This window comes from Phocoena sinus, chromosome 5 (genome assembly GCF_008692025.1).
Source record: "Phocoena sinus isolate mPhoSin1 chromosome 5, mPhoSin1.pri, whole genome shotgun sequence".
NCBI lineage: Eukaryota > Metazoa > Chordata > Mammalia > Artiodactyla > Phocoenidae > Phocoena > Phocoena sinus.
This window is the reverse complement of record NC_045767.1, coordinates 110733031-110753847: the sequence shown is the minus strand read 5'-3', so window position 1 is coordinate 110753847 and position 20817 is coordinate 110733031. Positions and strand designations below refer to the sequence as shown.

The 20817-nt window shown below is 38.5% G+C and overlaps 1 protein-coding gene across 1 annotated transcript in view; it reads right to left on the bottom strand.

The window, feature by feature from the left end:
* Positions 1–18184, bottom strand: part of IQCM (IQ motif containing M) — a 361372-nt gene extending 343188 nt beyond the window's left edge. The window contains 3 exon segments of the mRNA XM_032632005.1: positions 7517–7784; positions 9939–10021; positions 18151–18184. Of these exon segments, the coding sequence (XP_032487896.1) occupies positions 7517–7784; positions 9939–10021; positions 18151–18184 (385 nt within the window).
* Between the last annotated feature and the right edge of the window lie 2633 nt (positions 18185–20817).

The window sequence follows — 20817 nt, the reverse complement described above, 5'->3', positions numbered from 1 at the left end:
TAAAAAAAATTGAGTTTTACATGTGATTTCTAATTATCAAGACCCATGAGTTGCTGGCAGCATGAAAACAGAAACTGGTTAAGCAGCACTGTAGAATAGCTATATACTCAGAAAGGAAATCATTTCATATTTTTTTATTTTGCTCTATTAAGAAAAATATGGGCATGTATTACATGCAAACACAGGGTACATATTTACTAAAGATATTTGATATTATAATTGTTACACTGTATTTTTAAAGTTGATATCCTTGGATTAAATTCAAGGAATGTTTGTCCTGTCCTCACATAAGATGTTCAGCTTATCGAAGGTAATGCAACCAAATTTGTCAATGCAGCATGAGCAAAAGGCACATATACCCCACACACAGGACTCACTTTTCTTTCTAATCTCACAAACTTTAATCAAGTTCTGGAATTAATGTGACTGATATCTTAGATCATGCATCCATTCACACTGAAGTGAATATTGGAAATGTTTAAAAAACAGATCCAAGTTACAGACTTAATATACACTTTTTGAGATAAGAACCTGGAGAAATGAATTGCAATTTTAATTTAAATATAAACTCTGAGATCAGCCCTTCACAGCTGTCTGGTGGGACACATGCAAACTTTCCTAGTAAAATGTCTCTGACTTCAACAGAGCCTATAATAGGATTGTCAGGAGGACCACTGTCCTCCTTGTGCTCCTAATCAATCCTTCACTCCTTTCTCCCATGCCCACCCCCCAAACCTTGGCCTCGTGATTACAAACTACTAAAGAGAACAACCCCCCAAAAGAAAAGCCCCGCCACCTTTCCGGCCTGGCTGGTGACCTAGACGGCACAGTGGTTATGGCGTTTGGTCATTGTTCTACATTTAAGAGGAGCTACATGCGACCCGGACGACTTCCTGCAGTCTTTCCAGGACTCCAGGAGTGGAACCCCGGCAACTTCTGGAAGGACCGAGGCCCGGGTCGCATTAATTGCACTTGTTGGGTGTTGGTGTCGGGTGGCGAACCCCTCTCCCTGCAAGCGCCCCAGACACCCAAGGTACTCAGAGCCGGTGTGGTCCAATCAGGCAGGGCCGCTACGATGAAGGGCCACTGAGGATGCTGTGCGCGGGCGGGGGCCAGCGGGGGCCCCCAAGCTTCTTAGTGGAGACGGTGCTGGGATTTGGTCCCGGAGACAGACCATCATTAAGATGGGATTACTCACCTTTTTCCTAAGAGACCCTGAGAACTAGTCTTCTCACTCTCTTTGCTGTTTACCTTAATCTCCACAGACCCCTCAATATTTCCTCCTTCCTTGAATCACCCCCAAAACCCTTCACTGTGCCCTAAGAAACATCAGGTCTTTCATCAGCTAAACTGACACTCTAGCTATGTCTCTGTATGTTCCCCTATCTTCTGGTTCTTATTTTCCTAAGGGCATAGCTTCTCAGCAACTCTCAAGGGGTTTACACCCGTTCCATACTCTAAGGATAAAGTCAACCTCTTCCTTGATCTTTATGACACTTCCCAATCATTTCTCTTTTCTCTTAAAAAAGGGTGGGGGGTGGATTTTATTTTTCACAGCAAACTATCTTTTCATAGTCCAGTAACCTTTTCACTCTTTCCCAGATTTTGTTTATCTCACCCTGCTCCTCACACCTCAGAACTCCAATACTTCCCATCCCATCCTCAAGTGAAGACCTCACTTCTAACATTCACTGAAAAATAGAAGCAACCACACCACCTAATCTACCAAAAGGCCTGTGTCTGTGCCCATGACCCTGCCTTCCTCTGACAATGGATGAGCTTTCTTTGCTCCTCCTAAGGCCTTTCTCCTCCTTGATTGAAACATGAGTAACATATTTTCACACTTTCCTGATTTCCCTCCTAGCTGCTCTTTTCACTTCCTTTGCTGAGTACTCCTCTTCTTATTCCCTAAATATTAGAAACCCCCAAGACTTAGTCCTTGGATTTTTTTCTCTACCTACATTTACTTCTTAGATGGATCTAATCTAAGTCTGTGATTGTAAATAAAATCTATACCTCTGCTGTCCGATAGAGTAGCCACTCATCAACTGTAGCCTATTAAGCATTTGAAATGTGGCTAGTCCAATTTCTACAATATACACTGGATTTTGGAGACTTTAAGATGAAAATAATGTAGAATATCTCCTTAATAATCTTTTTATACTACTTATTTAAAATAATATTTTTAGACATATTTAGGTTAAATAAATCTATTATTAAAATTAATTTTGCCTTTTTTTTTTTACTTTTTATGTGGCCACTAGGAAATTTTCAGTTAAACTTTTGTAGCTCTCATTTCTATTGAACATATTTCTATTGGACATGATCTCTACGTTAATGACTCCAACCTTTTCTATATGCCCACAACTTACATAACAGACTACCTATTAGACATTTTTCATTTATATATGTATGTATTGATAAAAAGAACCTCAACATAATGCGTCTAAATCTCAACTCTGGGTTTCTGCCTATTCCAAAACTGCATCTCTCTCTATCTCTCTCTCTCCCCAATCTCAGGAAATGGCAATTCTTATCTTCCAGTTCATCAGGCCTAAAGCCTAAGAATCACCCTTCCTTGATCTTCCTTTCCCTCACACTCCATCCCCAATCTTTCAGCAAGTACTGACAACTTTGCCACCAAAATATTTTCAAGGGAGTATTTTAAGGACTTGAGCTTACGGAACAGGAATGAACAATGAGGGAAAAAAATAAAACAAGAAAGAAGTGAGAAATAGTGTAAGAATCTTTTTGAGTTGACCACCACCACAAGAGACTGGTTGCTTAACTATTTGGGACCTTCTGAGAAGCTTTATAGAATGTAACTGAGACCCTTCCGCCCAGGGGAAGAAAGGAGGAAACATTATCCATCAGCCCTCACCCTCCCTTACTGGCTGCTCATGTGTCAGAGCTGAGCCCATTCCTGTGGGTGTCCCAAGCCTGGAAGGAGCTGGGGAAGCCTGGAAGGAACCTCACCACAGCAGGGGAAGGAATAAGAAGTGAGCCCGAGAGGATCTCAAGCTATATGGACGGTGTTTGCCAAAATGCTCCAGAGAGCAGACTGAGCATCTCTTCCCAACTCCAGTGATCAGTGATGTCATATTGGTAGCTTGAAATCGGCTATGTGAGAATATTTACACTATGGAAATCGGCAAAAACCACAGATTAGGCTTGCTCCCTTCCTCCCACCACAGCCAGTTGTTGAACAGTCCTACAGCATCACTGACAACAATGGTTTCCGCCTTTCAGACAGCTGCAGCTGACCCCTCTCCAGTCCTTCTCAGAACTGCAGGCACATTTGTCTTTTTGCACTTCTTTGAAAGCACGTCTGTGCTTCCCCACTTGGGCCATTGCAAATAGTTTTCCCATGGCCTAGAACTCCAAGCAGGAATTACTCCTCATCTAAGAATTCTTTCTCATTTCTCACATCTTAGCTCAAATGACACTTCCTCTAGGAAGCCTTTGCTGACCACCAGACCAGGTCCAATTCATATGTCCTATACTCTCAATCTGTATATAAGTGATGATTAATTAATATCTGTTTCTTCAGTAGACTACAAGTTCCGTGAGGGATCAAGTCATGACCATTTTTTTCTCACTCACCAAGTTTTGTATATTTACTCAATGTCCGAACAAGTTTTTCAAGCAACAGATATTAAAGGCCACTTTTACCACTCTCCCATGAGTGAAACTGCAATTGTTTTAACAGTGTTGAAAAAGAGTCTTTATACTTGAAAATGTGGAGAGCCATGTTGAGAGCACAAGACATTTTTATGGTATGTGCATCACTTCCAGCTATAATCCACTGAGCCAAATCTCAGTCATATAGCTCCTCCTAACTACAAGGGACATGAGAAATGTAATTTAGCCAAAGTTACCCAGGGAAGAAAAGGATATAATAAGTTTGATGAGCATATAGCCAAGTCTCTGCCACAGTCTGTCCTTTTGGACATCAAATATCCATTCTTATCCTCTGACACGACACAAAGGAGACAACCCAAAGTTCCACAAGGCACTACATCCAGCTCAGTGCCCAGGATCTCGGGCTGTTTGTAGTCTTTCCCATCAGGCCCAGATGTGGCTCCTTCTGGTCTAATAATAATGTGCACCAAATTCATAAATTATTTCCACCTTTCTCCAAAAGCACACAGCAGCCAGTAGTGGAGCAGGTATAGGATAACCTCAGTAAAAACTCCACTAGTGAAAGGGGAAATGAGAAGATGCATAGCAATCACTAGGCCAAAGAAGTTATGGAATTCTGCTGGGGAGGCACTGAGAAGTCCCCTACACTGCAGGTGGGGAAATTCTCTGAGTAGACAAGGATTCTGTTCTGAGCAGCACTCCCTTGTTCACTTTTTTATTGACCCCGGGTCAACTCTGGGAAGATTTTTCCTTGCACCTTGGCCACATCCTGTTATTATCCTACTTGGAAACTGTATAGCCTTTGTATTCCACTTCCAGACAAAGCCAGGTTATTTTACTTTTGAACATTCAATTAAATCAAGGTTCATGGTTTCTTTGGCAACGAAATCCTCTAAAATACTTGGTAGACGTTTTAATCAATTTTCTTCCAAATCTACATGCCAATAACCACATTCAAAGTTCTTTTTTTTATACATAGCTTTAAAATATCCTTTGTATCCTCACTTCTTTACCCCCTGCCTTAGTCTCTGAACAGTAAGTGCCTTTAGGTCATCTGAAACAATGAGTTGGGTTGGGAAAAACATACCCTTAATCTGATTTTTGCTACAATGATAAGTCTTAGTAGATATTTGCTCAAAACCAAGGACCCAAATACTTGGTACCTCTCTATGCTCTTTCACTTCTGATTGCAAACCAGCCAATACTTTTCTTACTTCATCTCTTTTTTTTTATAAAAACTTCCCAAAAGCAGCCCAAACCACCAACATATTTTAATAATGCTGTTTCCCAACTTCTTCACCTAGAGCTACAAAGCTCAGTACATACATGGTTTAGATACCAGTTTATTGCATACATAAGAAGCATCTCCAACCCTTTAATTTGCTGTATCTGTTTCCATGCTGCCACTCAGTACCACTAAGCCAATGAATCCTACAGCCCTTCTCTGTTATGTTCCACCTTATTGTTGACCTAATCTAGATAACTCTACTTCTCAAATATTTCTAAAATCTCTCCCCTCAGTTCTATCCCCAGTGCCACTGCCTTATTTCAAGTCATCCTTTCTCGTGGGAGTTACTGTCTCCTCATTGGTCTCTGTGCCTCCAAAATTCATCATACCTCATCTCTGCTGCCAGTATATGTTCTAACATGCAAATGTGACCACTGCAACTTTTCTTTAAAACATCTGGATTACTTTTAGGTTAAAATTCAATGTTCTTCTAGTCTCATCTCTAATTACTCCCCAATCCTAAGCCAGTTATGTAAAATTATTTCAGTTCCCTCAAGTACACTATAATTACTTTCTCAGATATTGATTGTCATGTAGACACTAGACGCTCTGACTAGATAGGACTTTTCTTCCTTCTTGAGTTAACACTTATTCATCCTTCAAAATTTACCAGACTTTAAATCTCCTGGGAATCCATCCCTATTCCTAAATTTGAATCAGGTATCTTTCCAATTGATCTCAAAGCGGTAGAGCTTGTTTTTATTATAGTCGGTCACACTGTATTATAATCATGTATTTATCCTCCTTCATCCAACCACACACAAATTATATATAGCAAATTTCAACTTCTTGAGGGCAAGTAGCATATCTTTTATCTCTCTATATCTCACCTAGTAAATAAATGTTGATTGAACAAATGCATGAACCCCACAGTTTCAGTACAGCAGCAACCCACAACATCAATCTTGAATCTTCCTCTATCTCTCTCTTGGGTGTCAGACCTCCATTTCCAACTTTCTAATGGTTATCTCCATATGCATGTCTACTTAATAGGTCTAAAACTGAATTTGTTATCTTTTACATCCCTTTCTTCACCTGCCCTAAATCTGCTTCTCCTTCTGAATTCCTAACTCAGCTTAATGATGTCTGTTGAGCTTTCCAGTCTAGAAACCTGAATATCTTTCTTTAGGAATTCTTTGGTCAAACAAATTGGTGATAGCCAGGTTAAAAAACATTAAACAGATTTCTTTTCTGTAGTATTTCTTAGAGTTTTCAATGTATTAATGCTCAATATGAATCTCCAAGAAGTAGATGCATTTTTTCAAACTCACCTTACCAAGAACACTTATGTCAAGGCGAATCACTCAGGACTAGTGTTCTAAAAACTACACTTTGAGAAATGCTGCTGGAACATCCCTCCTCCACACTTCATGCTTCACTACTGCCCTACTTTAAGCCCCTGCCATCCTTTACATGGACCATCTCTTTCCTGGGCAGCTTCCTTTCTTATCTCTCTGGCACCATTCTCTCCACAGCCTCTACCACCAGTTTTATTTTTCTAAACAGAAAGAATTGGTCATACCTCACCCCCATCATCACTGGCTCTCCATTACACACAGGGTCAACTCCTAGATCTGCTATTATATTCACATCAAAACCTAGCCTCACCCCTCTCCCCAACTTCACTTCTTACCATATCTCTCCTTTCCCCAAACATATCACTTTCTTTTGTCCTTCAGAGCTTTAATATTTTTCTCCCACGGTTCAGCATGGCCTTTCCTGTTACCACCTACCTTTAACAAACTTCTCCGTAAAACCCATTTCTAATGAGATCTCATCTGAGAAAGTTTCATTCTGGCATCTGGTTGGTTACTCCTCAGTGCTTCCATAATGCTTTGTACTGACTCTAGTACAGCAGTTGTCACACTATATGATAAGAAATTACCCAAGTATTTATCCCCACCATTACTCTCTAAGCCTTTTAAGCTTTGTTTCTCCAACTCTTAACATACTGCCTGGCACAGAGCAGGCACTCACTGAATGAAAAAATTCAAATGAATGAATAACATAATAAGCAATAACAAAAGAGGGAAAATGCAGATGAAGTTATGAAAGCTTATAACTAGAAATGTACTTTAAGAGGTCATTCCAGCCAGGAAAACCAGTTAGTCTCAGAAAACAGTATAACTTTGCTTAAATAGACCTCCAGGTTCCACCTTACCAAGTTCCTGAAAGAGAATAAACCTTTAACACAATTGGCTTAAAGGAAACTCTATAGCTCCCAAAAATCCCTTTAGGGTTTTGGGGGGACACACTCACAAATAGCTTGCCTACCCTACCTACTCTGCTCAACAACAGAATCCAGAGCCATGAGCCTCTGCATGCTCTAGGAACAGTGTCTGTTGGAAGAAGTGGCTAACCCGTTTCGTTCCCCTGCATTCCTCTCTCCCGTTAGGATGCCCTCTTCTCAGTATCTGGTGGCTCCCAGAGGTTAGCAGCCCTTTTAATCATGCCTCCCTACCTTTCACTGCTAACATTTAAAGTGTAGGATTTTGTTTGAACAAGGAAATTCCATTACAAGCACACCATAAGCAAACAGTTTTGCCTGCTGGCTTGCTAAATGTCTTTGCTCCACCAAAAACTTACCTTTCACAATTAGATCTATAGACCCCTTGTATTTTTTTTTTACATTGAAAATGTGTGGCTCCTTGAAAGAAGTGCGTGATGGAGCCTCCTCAGAATGTCCACTTTTGGAACAGTCTTTGGGAAAACAAATCATTTTGTATGCTGCCTGAAGTTCTCGGACCGTATCAAGTGTTTCCTTTTCTTTGATCTCCAAAGGTATGAATTTCCTAGATTTCGTTTTCTGATGTTTATTTCTAAAGACATTTATAGAAGTACCTGGAACTTTATTCTATGAACAAAACAAAAATAAATTTAATAAAATTTAATTTTAACTGTATAAAAAATTATGTAATAAATTTTGTTAATAAATTAATAAAATTATATCCACTAAATATATTTTACAAAGTACCTTACTGTATAAGATTAACTTAAAGCACATGACAATAATCAGATAAAGCAGATGTCATCCTTTATAGTTCTCCAAAAGCCCTTAACAAGCATGAGGGTTACATTCAACTTAAAAAATATATGAATTTTAAAATAGTAATTTTTTCCTCAAATGTGATATTTTCTAATACCGCTTTAAAGTCCATTTTAAAATAGAAGTTTTCAAATAGACATATAAGAATTTATTTTCAACCATCTTTGGAGAATCTTCAAATGTCAAAAAAATGCTAACACCCCCAAAACTCTCTGTTGAACCAGAAATAACTGCTCATACATGGAGGTAGATTCTCAAAAAAAGCATATTACTAATTGAATATGTATTTTAGATCCTTTCAATCACTTAATTGTTTATTAATTTTGACTACTTTGAGCAACAGAAAAATAATACAGTCCCAGGTCTCTGACAGGCAATTATCCAAACAATTATAATTGTTTTAGTCTAGTAATTCTCTGGCCCACAGACAGAGCTACAGCTCTCCTCCTCCCCACAAGAAAAGATTTAGACAAATTCAAGCTGTTGCCAACTCAAGATGACAATAAGGGGACTTCCCTGGCGGCCCAGTGGTAAAGAATCCGCCTTCCAGTGCAGAGGACACGGGTTCAATTCCTGGTTGGGGAACTAAGATCCCACATGCCGCGGGGCAACTAAGCCCATGCCCCACAACTACTGAACCCGCGCCTCAACTAGGGAGCCCGCGGGCTGCAAACTACAGAGCCCACGCGCCCTGGAGCCTGCACGCCACAACTAGAGAAGAGAAAACCCTCGTGCCACAGCAAGAGAGAAGCCTGCGCACTACAAGGAAAGATCCCCCATGCCGCGACTAAGACCTGACATGGTCAAAAAAAAAAATAGAAGATGCCAATAAGGAGGTTTTAGTAGACTAGTATTACATTTTACCAAGCAACCAAAGGTAGAATATTATGCTGTTATTATTAGATAAAATTCTAAAAATAGGTCAAGGTTCTAAGGCACAGCTATCTAACTGTGAAGACAGTGAACTTTTCATCTCACATGCCTACTAGTGAAATCAAATACTTCTAATTGATTAGAGGCAAAAATTAGTTAAGCAATGTTAACAATGTTGATTACAAGATTAAAACCTATGGTCAGTCTCAGCCTAGAGGACCATTCAAAAGAAACATATGTAAAAATTATAATCCTCTTCCCCCTCACAGTAAGCATGGAAAAATACTTAAAATCTTTATTTAAAATTCTGTTTGTTTTTTTTTAAAGTATTCAAAATGGAGAAGAATAGTGTGGCACACAGTAAACCATCCTAAGTCCCCTGCCCTCACCTGTCTCCCCAAAGGCCCATTGTCACAATGGCAGCTGCTCCCCAAATTATCCGTCTCCTCTGTAGATGCTCTCCTCCAAAATTTCACCCTGTACCCACCCTCCTGCCTCTTTGCCACCCCTTTCCCTTTCATTCCTTCTCACCTTCCAAATCCATGCCATTAAGCAATTATTTATTGAGCCAGACACAAGGCTTACTGCTAGAGATGCAACATTCAAAAAAAGACAGTTACTGCCCTCAAGGAGCTATTAGACTAGTAAACAGTCCTAATACAAAGTGATGTAGGAGAAGATACAGGTAAGCATGTCATGCAGGTGGCAGAAGAGAGACGCCTCTCACAGTATATTTTATCTGTTAGCTTTGCCTAACAGTGTTTAGAGAGGGATATTTACTTGAGATATTTAATACAAAAAGTTGTTATAATTCATCAACAGGAGACATTAAAAATTAAATTAAATGTGCAAACTTAAAATATATGTAATTAAATAAGCTGTAGAGCTGAAAAATCTTTTTAAATTTTTTAATTTTAAATTTTTAAATGCAATCTGAAATCAATTTTTATAGGTAGTAAGGATTTCATTTTCTCTTCTATTCAAAATCTATTAGGGTTCATGCAATCATTTGGATCAATTATTGTAGTATATAAAAATTGCTATTAGTTTCCTGAAAAATACAGTGTTAGATAAATGCAAAGCACTAACCTCATTTATTTTCTTATAGTGTTGGGCAATGAGAGTTTTTGCTTCTTGAAAAAAATCTTGCTTGGGAATCTCTAATATAGGACCTAAAATAGAAACAGAGAAATAGTTTATTTTTTTTAATGTAGTTAATGTACTTTCTTAACCAAAAATGGCAAAACTATGAAATTGAAATTTGGAGAGTTATGTTTTTTGCGTTACGCGGGCCTGTCACTGCTGTGGCCTCTCCCGTTGCGGAGCACAGGCTCCGGACGCACAGGCTCAGCGGCCATGGCTCACGGGCCCAGCCGCTCCGCAGCATGTGGGATCTTCCCAGACCGGGGCACGAACCCATGTCCCCTGCATCGGCAGGCGGACTCTCAACCACTGCGCCACCAGGGAAGCCCTGGAGAGTTATGAATTTGCAGGATGTTATAAAAAGAAAATTTTATAAGTGGATGTTTTAAGTGTATGCAAAGGAAGTTAATGTAATGTTCCTTTAATGTAATATTTTACTTTAAAAAAAACATTAGCTTACAATGGTCAGAGTGCTAAGTAGATTATCCTAAATTATTAAAGTCCAGGGAGACCAAAGAAAACACACAAAATTGATATCTCCTTTAGTTCTGAAAGTTCTTTAAATACAGAAGACACACCATGATTTGGACACAAAAATTATTAGTAAGTCTATCTGTGTTCTCTATACTTCATGACTAATTAATATGGCTGTACATTTCTTCAAGAATATTTACATTACAACTTGATAAAATTATAACTGCATAATAAAACTCAAAAGGTTTATTAAGTAGGAATAGCATTGAAATAAAAATATATGTACCTACAAGTGGGTAACACTACAATGATAACTCATCCCTCATCTGTATTTTCCTAAGATTCTTATTCATTTTACCCAGATCTATGTATAGAATTCTATAGCGTGTACATAGAATACATCATCTTCATTTAGTCTCGTCTAAGATTTCCTACTTATATATTTCCTTTATTATTAGCTGATTCTGACGTTTTTAAGTTTCTTGGCTTTCTCTTCCTAACCTGGACTCAGTAAAATTTAAATCTATTACTTATCAAATTAGCTTTTCAGTCTGGCCTGTATGCTCTCCATTTCTTTAATTACACCTCCTTTAGTACCCTTGGGATCAAGATTTTCTCTCTCTTCTTTTCACCTACTCAAATTTTAAGCCATTAAAAACTCCATCTTCATGCAAATCAAAACCACAATAAGATACTATCTTAGTCTGTTTGGGTTGGTATAACAAAATACCACAGACTGGGTAGGTTATAAACAACAAAAATTTGTTTATCTCAATTCTGGAGGCTGGAAGTCCAATATCAAGGTGGCAGCATGGTCGGGTGAGGGCCCTCTTCCTGGTCGTAGATGTCTAGTTGTACCCTCACATAGTGGAGGGGAGTAGGAAGGTCTGTGGGGCCTCTTTTACACCAGCACTAATCCCATTCGTGAGGGTTCCACCCTCATGACCTGATCACCTTCCAAAGGCCTCAACCCCTAATACCATCATCACATTGGGCATTAGGATTTCAACATATGAATTTTAGGGGGACACAAACATTCAGACTATAGCAGATACCACCACATGGCCACCAGAATGGCTAAAATTAAAAAGACTGAAAACAGCCAATGTTGGTGAGACAGTGGAGCTACTGGAACCCTCATGTGTCATTGGTGGAAATATAAAATAGGATAATCAATTTGGAAAAGCTACGGCAATTTCTTACAAAAACCTAATATACACCTTCTCTGTGACTGCACAATCCCACTCCTAGGTTTTTACCAAAGAGAATGAAACATTATACTTACAAAAGACTTGTACAAGAATGCTCACAGCAGGTATATTCATAATAATTCCAAACTGGAAAGAGCTCAGATGGGTATCAACAAGAGAACAGTACACAAACTGTGATATCCTCATACAATGAAGTACTACTCAGCAACAAAAAAGAATGAGGGGCTTCCCTGGTGGCGCAGTGGTTGAGAGTCCACCTGCCGATGCAGGGGACACGGATTCGTGCCCCGGTCCAGGAAGATCCCACATGCCGCGGAGCGGCTAGGTCCCTGAGCCATGGCCACTGAGCCTGTGCTCCGCAACAGGAGAGGCCACAACAGTGAGAGGCCCGCGTACCGCAAAAAAAAAAGAAAAAAAAAAAAAGAATCAAACTACTGACATACACAACAACATGAATGAATTTCAAAAACAGTATGTCAAGTAAGCATCCTTACACAAAAAAGCAAATACTGTATGGTTCCACTTATGTTCTAGTGTAAATAAAGCTAATATATAGGAGAAAAAAAGCCAGAAGAGTGATCTTCATGGACTGACTGAGAAGGGACATGAAGGAAATTTCTGGGGGAGATGACAATGTTCCATGTCTTGATACACAGTAGATTACACAGGTATATTATTATATCTCAATGAATATACACCTAAGATTTCTGCGCTTCATTGTAGTACATTGTACATCAAAAAAGAAAAACTATAAACAAATACTGAATTCTGACTAATGATATGTATGTTGATTGATGGATGAATATGTGATAAATCAAATTCAGTAAAATATTAATGGTGAGCACTGGGTTGTAGATCTTTGGGTGTTGATTCAAAATTATTTCAAGTTTGCCATATGTTTGAAAATTCATAATGAAACATTGAGGCAAACTCTTTATTCCTTCACAAAATTTCCCCTTGTTTTTCACCATGTAGACTAGTGGGCAACAGGCCACTGTTACTTTGGGGCAATGACATCCTGAGGACTGAACCTGGGGGAGACCCTAGCAATGAACGGAACAACTGGGCTCTAACCCACCTTAAAAGTGCTGGGTTAGGAGAGAAAGCATCTACTAAGCTGTCTCATCATTGGGATGAGATTGTCACTGCAGTTATTCTAGAAAGATCATCTCCTCTTGCTCTCTTTCTTCTCCCTTCCTTCCACTCGTACCTATGGACAGTGCTGTAAAGTCATTACCAAACTCGAATCTCCCTGTTCTCCCACATTTGCCACTGTTATCTGCCCACATTCAGGGCTGTCTACATATTTCTAAGGACAATGATTGATGGATTTTTTTTTCTTATTTCCAAAAGTAGTTGTCAAGACTTCACACACACGCTTCTGAAAAAGTGTACATATTCTTTGAATACATCAGAGCACAAAACCACATGTAAATCATAAAATGGTTCATACAAAGTTTACCATTCAAAGCCATAAGATGCACTGTCCTCACATGGAAGAGACAGGAATTCAGGGATTTAAACAGTCTCTTTCACCAAGTTTCAACTAAAATCTACATCTACTTTGAGGGGGCTTCTAACCAGACCACTTAGTTCCCAGAGGAAAGGCAGTGAGGTATTCCAAGGTGTGGCTCCACACACTGTCCTCTTTTTTTCTCCTCTCATGAAAATCTTTCCTCCTTTAATTCTTTTCTTGTGACTAATCAAACCTCCCTTACAATTACTTGTAATTACAATATTGCCATGTGTCATACACATGACAAACAATATCATTTATTAATATACGAAATGATTAAGTCATTAGGTTTTGGTGAAAATGTACCTTCACAAAAGCCATTGCATCTTCATTCCAAGCAAGAACCTTAGAGATAATCTAGTCTTCATTTGCAGGGAAAGCTCTGAGACACAGGGAGCCCAAGTGCCTTCTAAAGTCAACCAGGCTGGGAACCCACAAGGTGCTGGTCTTCTGAGTTGCTTGCTGTTTTTTGTTTTTAACACATCTGCTGCTCTTCCTAATGTCATGCACTCCTTGTGAGTTCTGGAGACCTTTGAGGTTGGCTGGTCACCCTAGTGGAGTACTCCTATTTCACTGACATTTTCTACTGCGGACTGAATATATGCGTCCGCCCAAAATTCATATGTTGAAACCTAATGCCCAATGTGATGGTATTAAGAGGTGGGGCCTTTGGTACATGATTAGGCCATGAGGGTGGAGCCTCATGATTGAGATTAGTGCCCTTATAAAAGAGACCCCAGAGAGCTAGATAGTCCCTTCTACCGTAGATATGAGCCTATTAGTGAGGAGGCAGGCCTTCACCAGTCAACAAATCTGCTGATGCCATGATCTTGGACTTCCCGGCCTCCAGAACTATGAGAAATAAATTTCTGTTGTTTATAAGCCACTCACATTATGACATTTTGTTATGGCATCCTGAATGGACTAAGACACCTTCATTTCAAGCCAGCAATCCTTTGCCCCATTATAATGTAATGTGCTGATGGAGCCGTTCTGATTTTCCCCTTCCTAACCAAAAAATTAGCCTTTGACAGAGGAGTTTAAATTCCCAAGGTAACATTTTCTTTCTAGCTCGGCTCTTTGTTGACCAGTGTGCCTGATATTCACGAACCTCAAGAACAAGGCCTGAAATTTTCTTAAAAGGGCAGAGAAAGGCAGCCACCACCAAAAGAGAATGATTTCACACAGACCTAGAAATGGTTCCACTGAAGACATGGATGCATAGACACCAAGTCAGCAGTCCTGAGCCCTCACTACCATTTAAGATACTGAGGCAGCTGTTCTGATTTTCTCTCGTAACTAAAAATTAGCCTTGGAACCAAAGAGTTAAATTTTCAGGGCATCACAGATAACTCATATCTCAATGCCTTAGAAAAGGCAAAGACAGAGTGTGTTCTTTATTTTTATAATATCCAAGGATATGTATATATTCAACAAATGAATTCTAAAATTACAAGAAATTAAACAACTTTGATGTTAAAAATTCATCCAGTTAATAATGTTTGAGGCTTCTGTTTCTTTGTTCACAACAGGGTAAGTATGTAAGCATGCAGCTTTTATATGTTCAAGTGTACATTATAACTTCAGTTATTAAGAAGTTGTCAAGGTCTCCTCCTTCTCTATTAAAAATTCTATAATTAAGGTTTTGTTTATTTGCAAATACATATCCACAGCATATAAAATGATTTTTAAGAGCTCTCATTCCTGAGTCATACTGTTTAGCTCTGAATTCCAATTTGTTCATGAACCATATTTTATTGTCCTTAAGCCTTCATTTTCTCATTTGTAAAATGAAGATGATAATAATAATATATCTTGCACAGAACTGTCTTGAGGGTTACATTGGACTTGGTTACAAAGCACTTAGCACAGAGCCTGGCACATAATAAGCTTTCAATAAATGTGAGCAATTATTATTACTGTAGTTACAGCTGTATTACTATCATTGGGCTAAACAACTACCCAACAGTGTTTATATAATTAATTTCATTAATCAATCCTCATTTTTTCAACAGCACAAAGATAAATTTCAACTTTCTAAATTAGTTTGAAAGAATCTGGTCTTATTATAGATTCTTTATACCCAAAACTAATTAATTAATAGGTTTGCAAATAATAAAATCTCTTCATACTTTGGATTCTTCAAGTTACTAAATCCCCAAAATGCAATAAAAAATCATTATAAGCAATAACAAATATTTTATGATAAAGTTCATGAAGAGGTTGAAATAGTCATATTAAACTTATCTAAAACATGAGTGCAAATATTAACATTCCCATGGGGGAAAAAAATGAATCTCTAATACCAAGGGATTTCACTAGCCTAAAAGATTTTCTTACATTTATTTTATATATATTTTTAAAACTCACTCTTCATATATCATCAGTTTAATGCTATTATGATTAATAGTTCATAAAACTTCAGATTTCTCTCAATGCCTTATAGATTCTGTATAATTGCTCTAGTAAATCTCTGAAGTGAAGACACCAGAAGAAGATCTAATTATGGAAACTATGACAGCAAATGAGCCACTGGCTATCTCTTGATAGTAATCATTAAACAAGTCTTTTCTGCATCCAAAAAGACCTGGGGACTAACAAACGTGTTTTTTATAACCATAACAAAAATAACTGCCCTTAATCACAGGGTTCCCATTCTTCCTACAAACTGGTTGCATTCTTCAGAGCCTTTGTGACAACTTACTAAGAAGATATCCTGAACAAAGACGTACGGCCACATGGCTAAGGCCTCCCTTGCTTATACAGTCAGACTTAGTGCCTAAATGCCTAATTTCACAAGTGTTAAAAAAGCACTACTTCACGGTCAATGAGACTCAGTTAAGCATACATTCGTTAAGCACCTACTAGTCCTAGATGCTGTTTTGACATTAAATGTGCTGAAATAAATAAGACAACTTGGTACCCCAGCCTTCCAGGTGCTTAGAGCCTAACGTCAGAAAATAAAATTGTAAATAAATGCCATGACATTCAGTAAAATACTGTGACACAGGCCAAAATAAATCACCAACACCCCCTACTGCCAGCTCACTAATGTATGAATTTCCCTTTAAAGATATAAGGCTTTCCACTGTATTATTAGAGATAAGATTTAAAACAGAAAATATCCCAAAGAGAAATAACACAGTGAATCAAATCAGGCAGGCACTCAGGCAGTGGTTTTAAAACTGTCTCATCAATTTCACTGCCTTGGAGGCTTTTCTTCAATGAGAGCAGCTTAGACCTTGTCTGTTTTACATATTTGAACTCTTCCTAAGTTTTATTTTGTAGGAAAAAAATTCCTTAGCTAAAAATAACAAACACACACCAAACCATTAAAAAACAAATGAAGGGTTAGGGGACCAGAGAAACTTAGAGACGAGAAGCAGGAGAGGGAAGCTAGAACTAAGAGTCTTTAATTAGTTCTCATGCAAAGAGTTGTAGAAGCTAGAAAGTGAATAGATGTTCTTTGAGAAAGACCTCAAATAAAATAGTTTATATTCAATTCCATTACTTACAAGAAAAGAAAATTTATTTCTAATTTGTTTTCAGAAAGAATTTTAAAACCAAGCAAAACCCAAATTTCAAGTGGCATATGGCTATCATCTCCTAAAGTCCACATTCAACAATTTTTTTCACAACACACACTGCATTAAGACCCAACTTTTCAGTTCCAACTTAAAGGCATTCTGTTGTCTCTTATAGATACAATTTTCCTCACTTCCCCAATTTTATTCTTCTTAAGCAAAATGTCTTATTCTCTTTGCAACAATATATGATTAATAGGTTACCTAAGTACCTCAGGGAGATTTTACAATGTACCCGGCCCCCCAAAATCTCTATGGTAATATTTCTCAGACTGGTGTTAGGTTGCTAAGAAGATGTAGGGGAATTCCAAGCTCATAGATGCAAGACTTCAAGTATAAGTTAAGTAATTATGGGCATGACCCAAAGGCAAAATGAAACTAGAGAACACTCCTCCTCCACTTCCTGGATCTTCCTCCCTTTCTGCCCTTTCCATCTTGAAAAATGTGCTGTATTATACAAATAGGAAGAGAGTTAATGTAATCCACAATGCACTCTATTTGTAGCCCTGGACAGAAGTCAGCTGGCCTGTATCATATACTGCCTGGGGTCACAAGAGCCAAGGGGAGGTAGCAGCACAGAAAATCTTAATGATCCCAGCTCTACATACAGTACTAAATGTTTCTCAATCATGCTACCTAAGCCTAAATTCAAGATTACTTGAAGTGTTGCCAAGTCTAGAGCAGCTCTAAACAAAGTATACTGTGTGCCCCATTTGTAATTTAAAATTTTCTAGTAGTTGCATTTTTAAAAGTGAAAAGAGGTGAAATTAATTTTAATAATGTATAATAATTATTATAGAATGTTTTATTTAAACAAAATATATCCAAACATTATCATTTCAATATTAAACAATATTAGAAATTAACAAGATATTTTACATTCCTTTTTATGTTCTATCTTCAAAATCCTGTACGTATTTTGCACTTACATACATCTCAATTCAGATGTCAAATTTTTATCAGAAATACTTTAGCTGTATTTATAAAATGTCCACTTGAAAAAATAGATTCACATGCCCAAGTTGCTCCAAACATGCTTAAAAGTTTTCCAATAACTGAATTATCAGGTTTCATATTGAAAGTAACATGAATTAAAATTAAATACTCATTTCCTTAGTTTCACTAGCCACATTTCAAGCCCTAAATAGCCATATGTGACTACTGCATACCGTATCGGACAGCACATTAAGTCAAAAGTTGCTCTATTCTCTCAAAAGTTGGTTATACTTAAATAAAGGGAATGAGGTAGATTCTTGCAGGCTTGCCAATAAAGTTAGCACTCTGAGAGCCAGTAACTAACAGGAGAGTTTCCTCAAAGCCATTGGAGCATCATGCACTGTGTGCTGAGTTGTTAGGTAAGCAGTGATACTCACTTTCTGCTTGGTCGGGCCCAGCCTCTGCAGCCATGGTGGGCAGTTAGGGGGACCTTCTCTTTTGAAGGCAGGGCTCCACGTCCCTAAACACAATGACATAAAGTAACTCAGTGATAATGAATACTTATTTTTAGCTATTTCTTTTACTTATTCATGATGAAATAGCATAAATGATTAAAAATTTTAATACATCACTACTCTGCTCTAATACCTCCAATGCCTTCCCCTCCAAAAGACAATAATACTACCCAGCTAGCATTGGGTAGTGCTCTGTGGTTTATCAAGCCCTTGTATACATATTACCTTACTGGTTCTAAACAATCCCATAAGAACTCTTGTCCCACTTTCAGCAGATGTGGCAACTGGAGCTCAGAGAAGTGAAATACCTTGTCAATGTAAGCAGTTACTCAGTGGCAGGTACAGAACTCAAAGCCAGATCTTTGGGCCCAAGTCCCTGTGAAGGTCCATCTGATTTCTCACAATTTTCCAACTAATATCCAGTTAATACTTGGCATATACCTTACACATTTTCACCTTAAGCTTATACACTTGAGCTCAGGTTTATGCCAGTCTTCCACTCAGAATGTCCTGTTCTCACATCTATGTTTATTTATATCCTACCCATCCTTAAAGCATAGATTCAAATCCTATCTCCAGCCTCCAAGATCTGTGTCTCCCTGAAACTCAGTAGTTATGTTGTCCATGCCTCTCACTTGAAATGTATCATATGCTTCTGTCTAAGGAACTAAAAAGGCAGAGTAATGGATGTAAATAGAAGTTCAATATTCCCGATTAGACTCCTACTGCCTTGTACCAAACTATACTTTATACCAGAGGTACTCAACCCAGGATGACAAATGCCTGGAGAGAGGGTGGGGAATGCTAAAAATACACCAAGTCTAGAGTGGGGCCTAGACATCTACAATTCTTGACATTTCCCAAAAGATTTAAATGTTCAGTTGGAGTTGCCTTGTTCTTTGAACTTCATGGTTCCCAGCTCAGGGCATCACATTCTGGATGCTCAATAAAGGGCTGATTAATGGGTTGATTGAGCTGAGCCATTCTTCCTACATTTGAAATTTTCATTTACTTCCAAAGGATTATCCAAGATGCATCAAATGCTGTCCCTACAGCCAGAAAGTCAGTTACACCAACGCGTACTAGTTTGTGCTCACGTGGCTTTATAATTAGAAATAGGAATATTAAATGCTTTATGGAGACTCTTGTTTTAAAACTTTAAGTATAATTGTTCAGTTAGCTGACTAGACCATCAAACTGTGGTGAAGTATTTGAGACCTGTTAAATAATTTAGGGATTAGCTGAGTAAATGTGTAAGCCATCTTTGCCCTATGGAAGTCACAACTCTGTAATCACATGCTCTTAGATAAAAGGCGACAACACTTTTCCTCAGCTCCTACCCAGAGGGGAAAGACTACCGCAGTTATAGTTTTAAAATAACAAATCTGGAACATCCAAAAAGGATTAATTCTCAAATATATCATGGGAAAGAACGCAGAATATGTACCTAATCTGCCTAGTTCTACAAATGACTGGGATAAATTAAAATACTGCACCTCCCTTAGCAATTAACAATCAAAACTCATCTTCTGGTCTGACTTAACTACTGTCTTCTTTCCTTTTAAATATAAAAAGAAAACAAAGGTGTCTGTGCTCTGTCATTTTCTTGTTTTAATCTCCATAGAAATGGACTCTTCTCTTAGGCGGTTGGCTCCTCCACCTTAATTCAGCGTGCCAGGAGTGTCAGCCTGCATTAAATTGGTTGACAAGCAAGGTATCCCACTGTCCTTTTAATGCAGAAAACTAGCCAAGCATCCTAAGGGGTGCTGGCATGGTAATGCCCCTGCAAACCCGAAGTGATGGGGGACGACTCTGAGATAGGAGCTGGGGGTGGAAGAAAGCCCCGGAGGATGGAATTGCTTAAAGATAAGCACAGTGACACAGAATATCAGCAGATAGGGTCCCTCTCCACTTTAGGTCCCCAGCAGACAGTTACAAGATGCTGAGTGCCTCCTGATGCACTGATCAATTAAGAAGTACATATTTAGTGTCTCAGTTGTGCAAGGAGCATGCCATCTATTTTGGAAGAAAAGACAAAAGTCTATGTCAAATTTTTAAATAAAATGCAAACAATTGTATGTCAGATGTCCTAAGAAAGTCTGTAAGCTTTGTGAAATAAGTGGTATAAACCCATGGGTATCATGAATTCAAATGAAGATGAGGTCACTGAAGACTGAGGAAGGAACTAGGAAAGGCTCTCAAGAGACTGAGCTACATCTGGAAGGGTGGGTGCAGGGGTAACAGTGAAATGTTGAGTAACTGGTTCAGCACAAGCATCAACCAGTTGGAACTGGATACTGACCAGCACACCCCTGTGGTACTGAATACCAGTCTTGAGTAGGTCAGGTTGGCCCACTCAGAGGAGCAGAGAAGCAGGCAGGTGAGAGAATGAGCACAAACGCAAGTGAGAATATATGTGGTTTGGGGGACAGCAAGTAGTGAGTCTGTCTGATTTAAGCAAGAGGCTAAATCTTATGCTGCTGAAATGGACAACAAAGTTTTTGAACAGCGTACTGACATAATTAGTGTTCTGGAATTTAACTTCCATAAAGGCAAGAACTTTGTTTTTTTTTCCTGCTGTATTCCCAG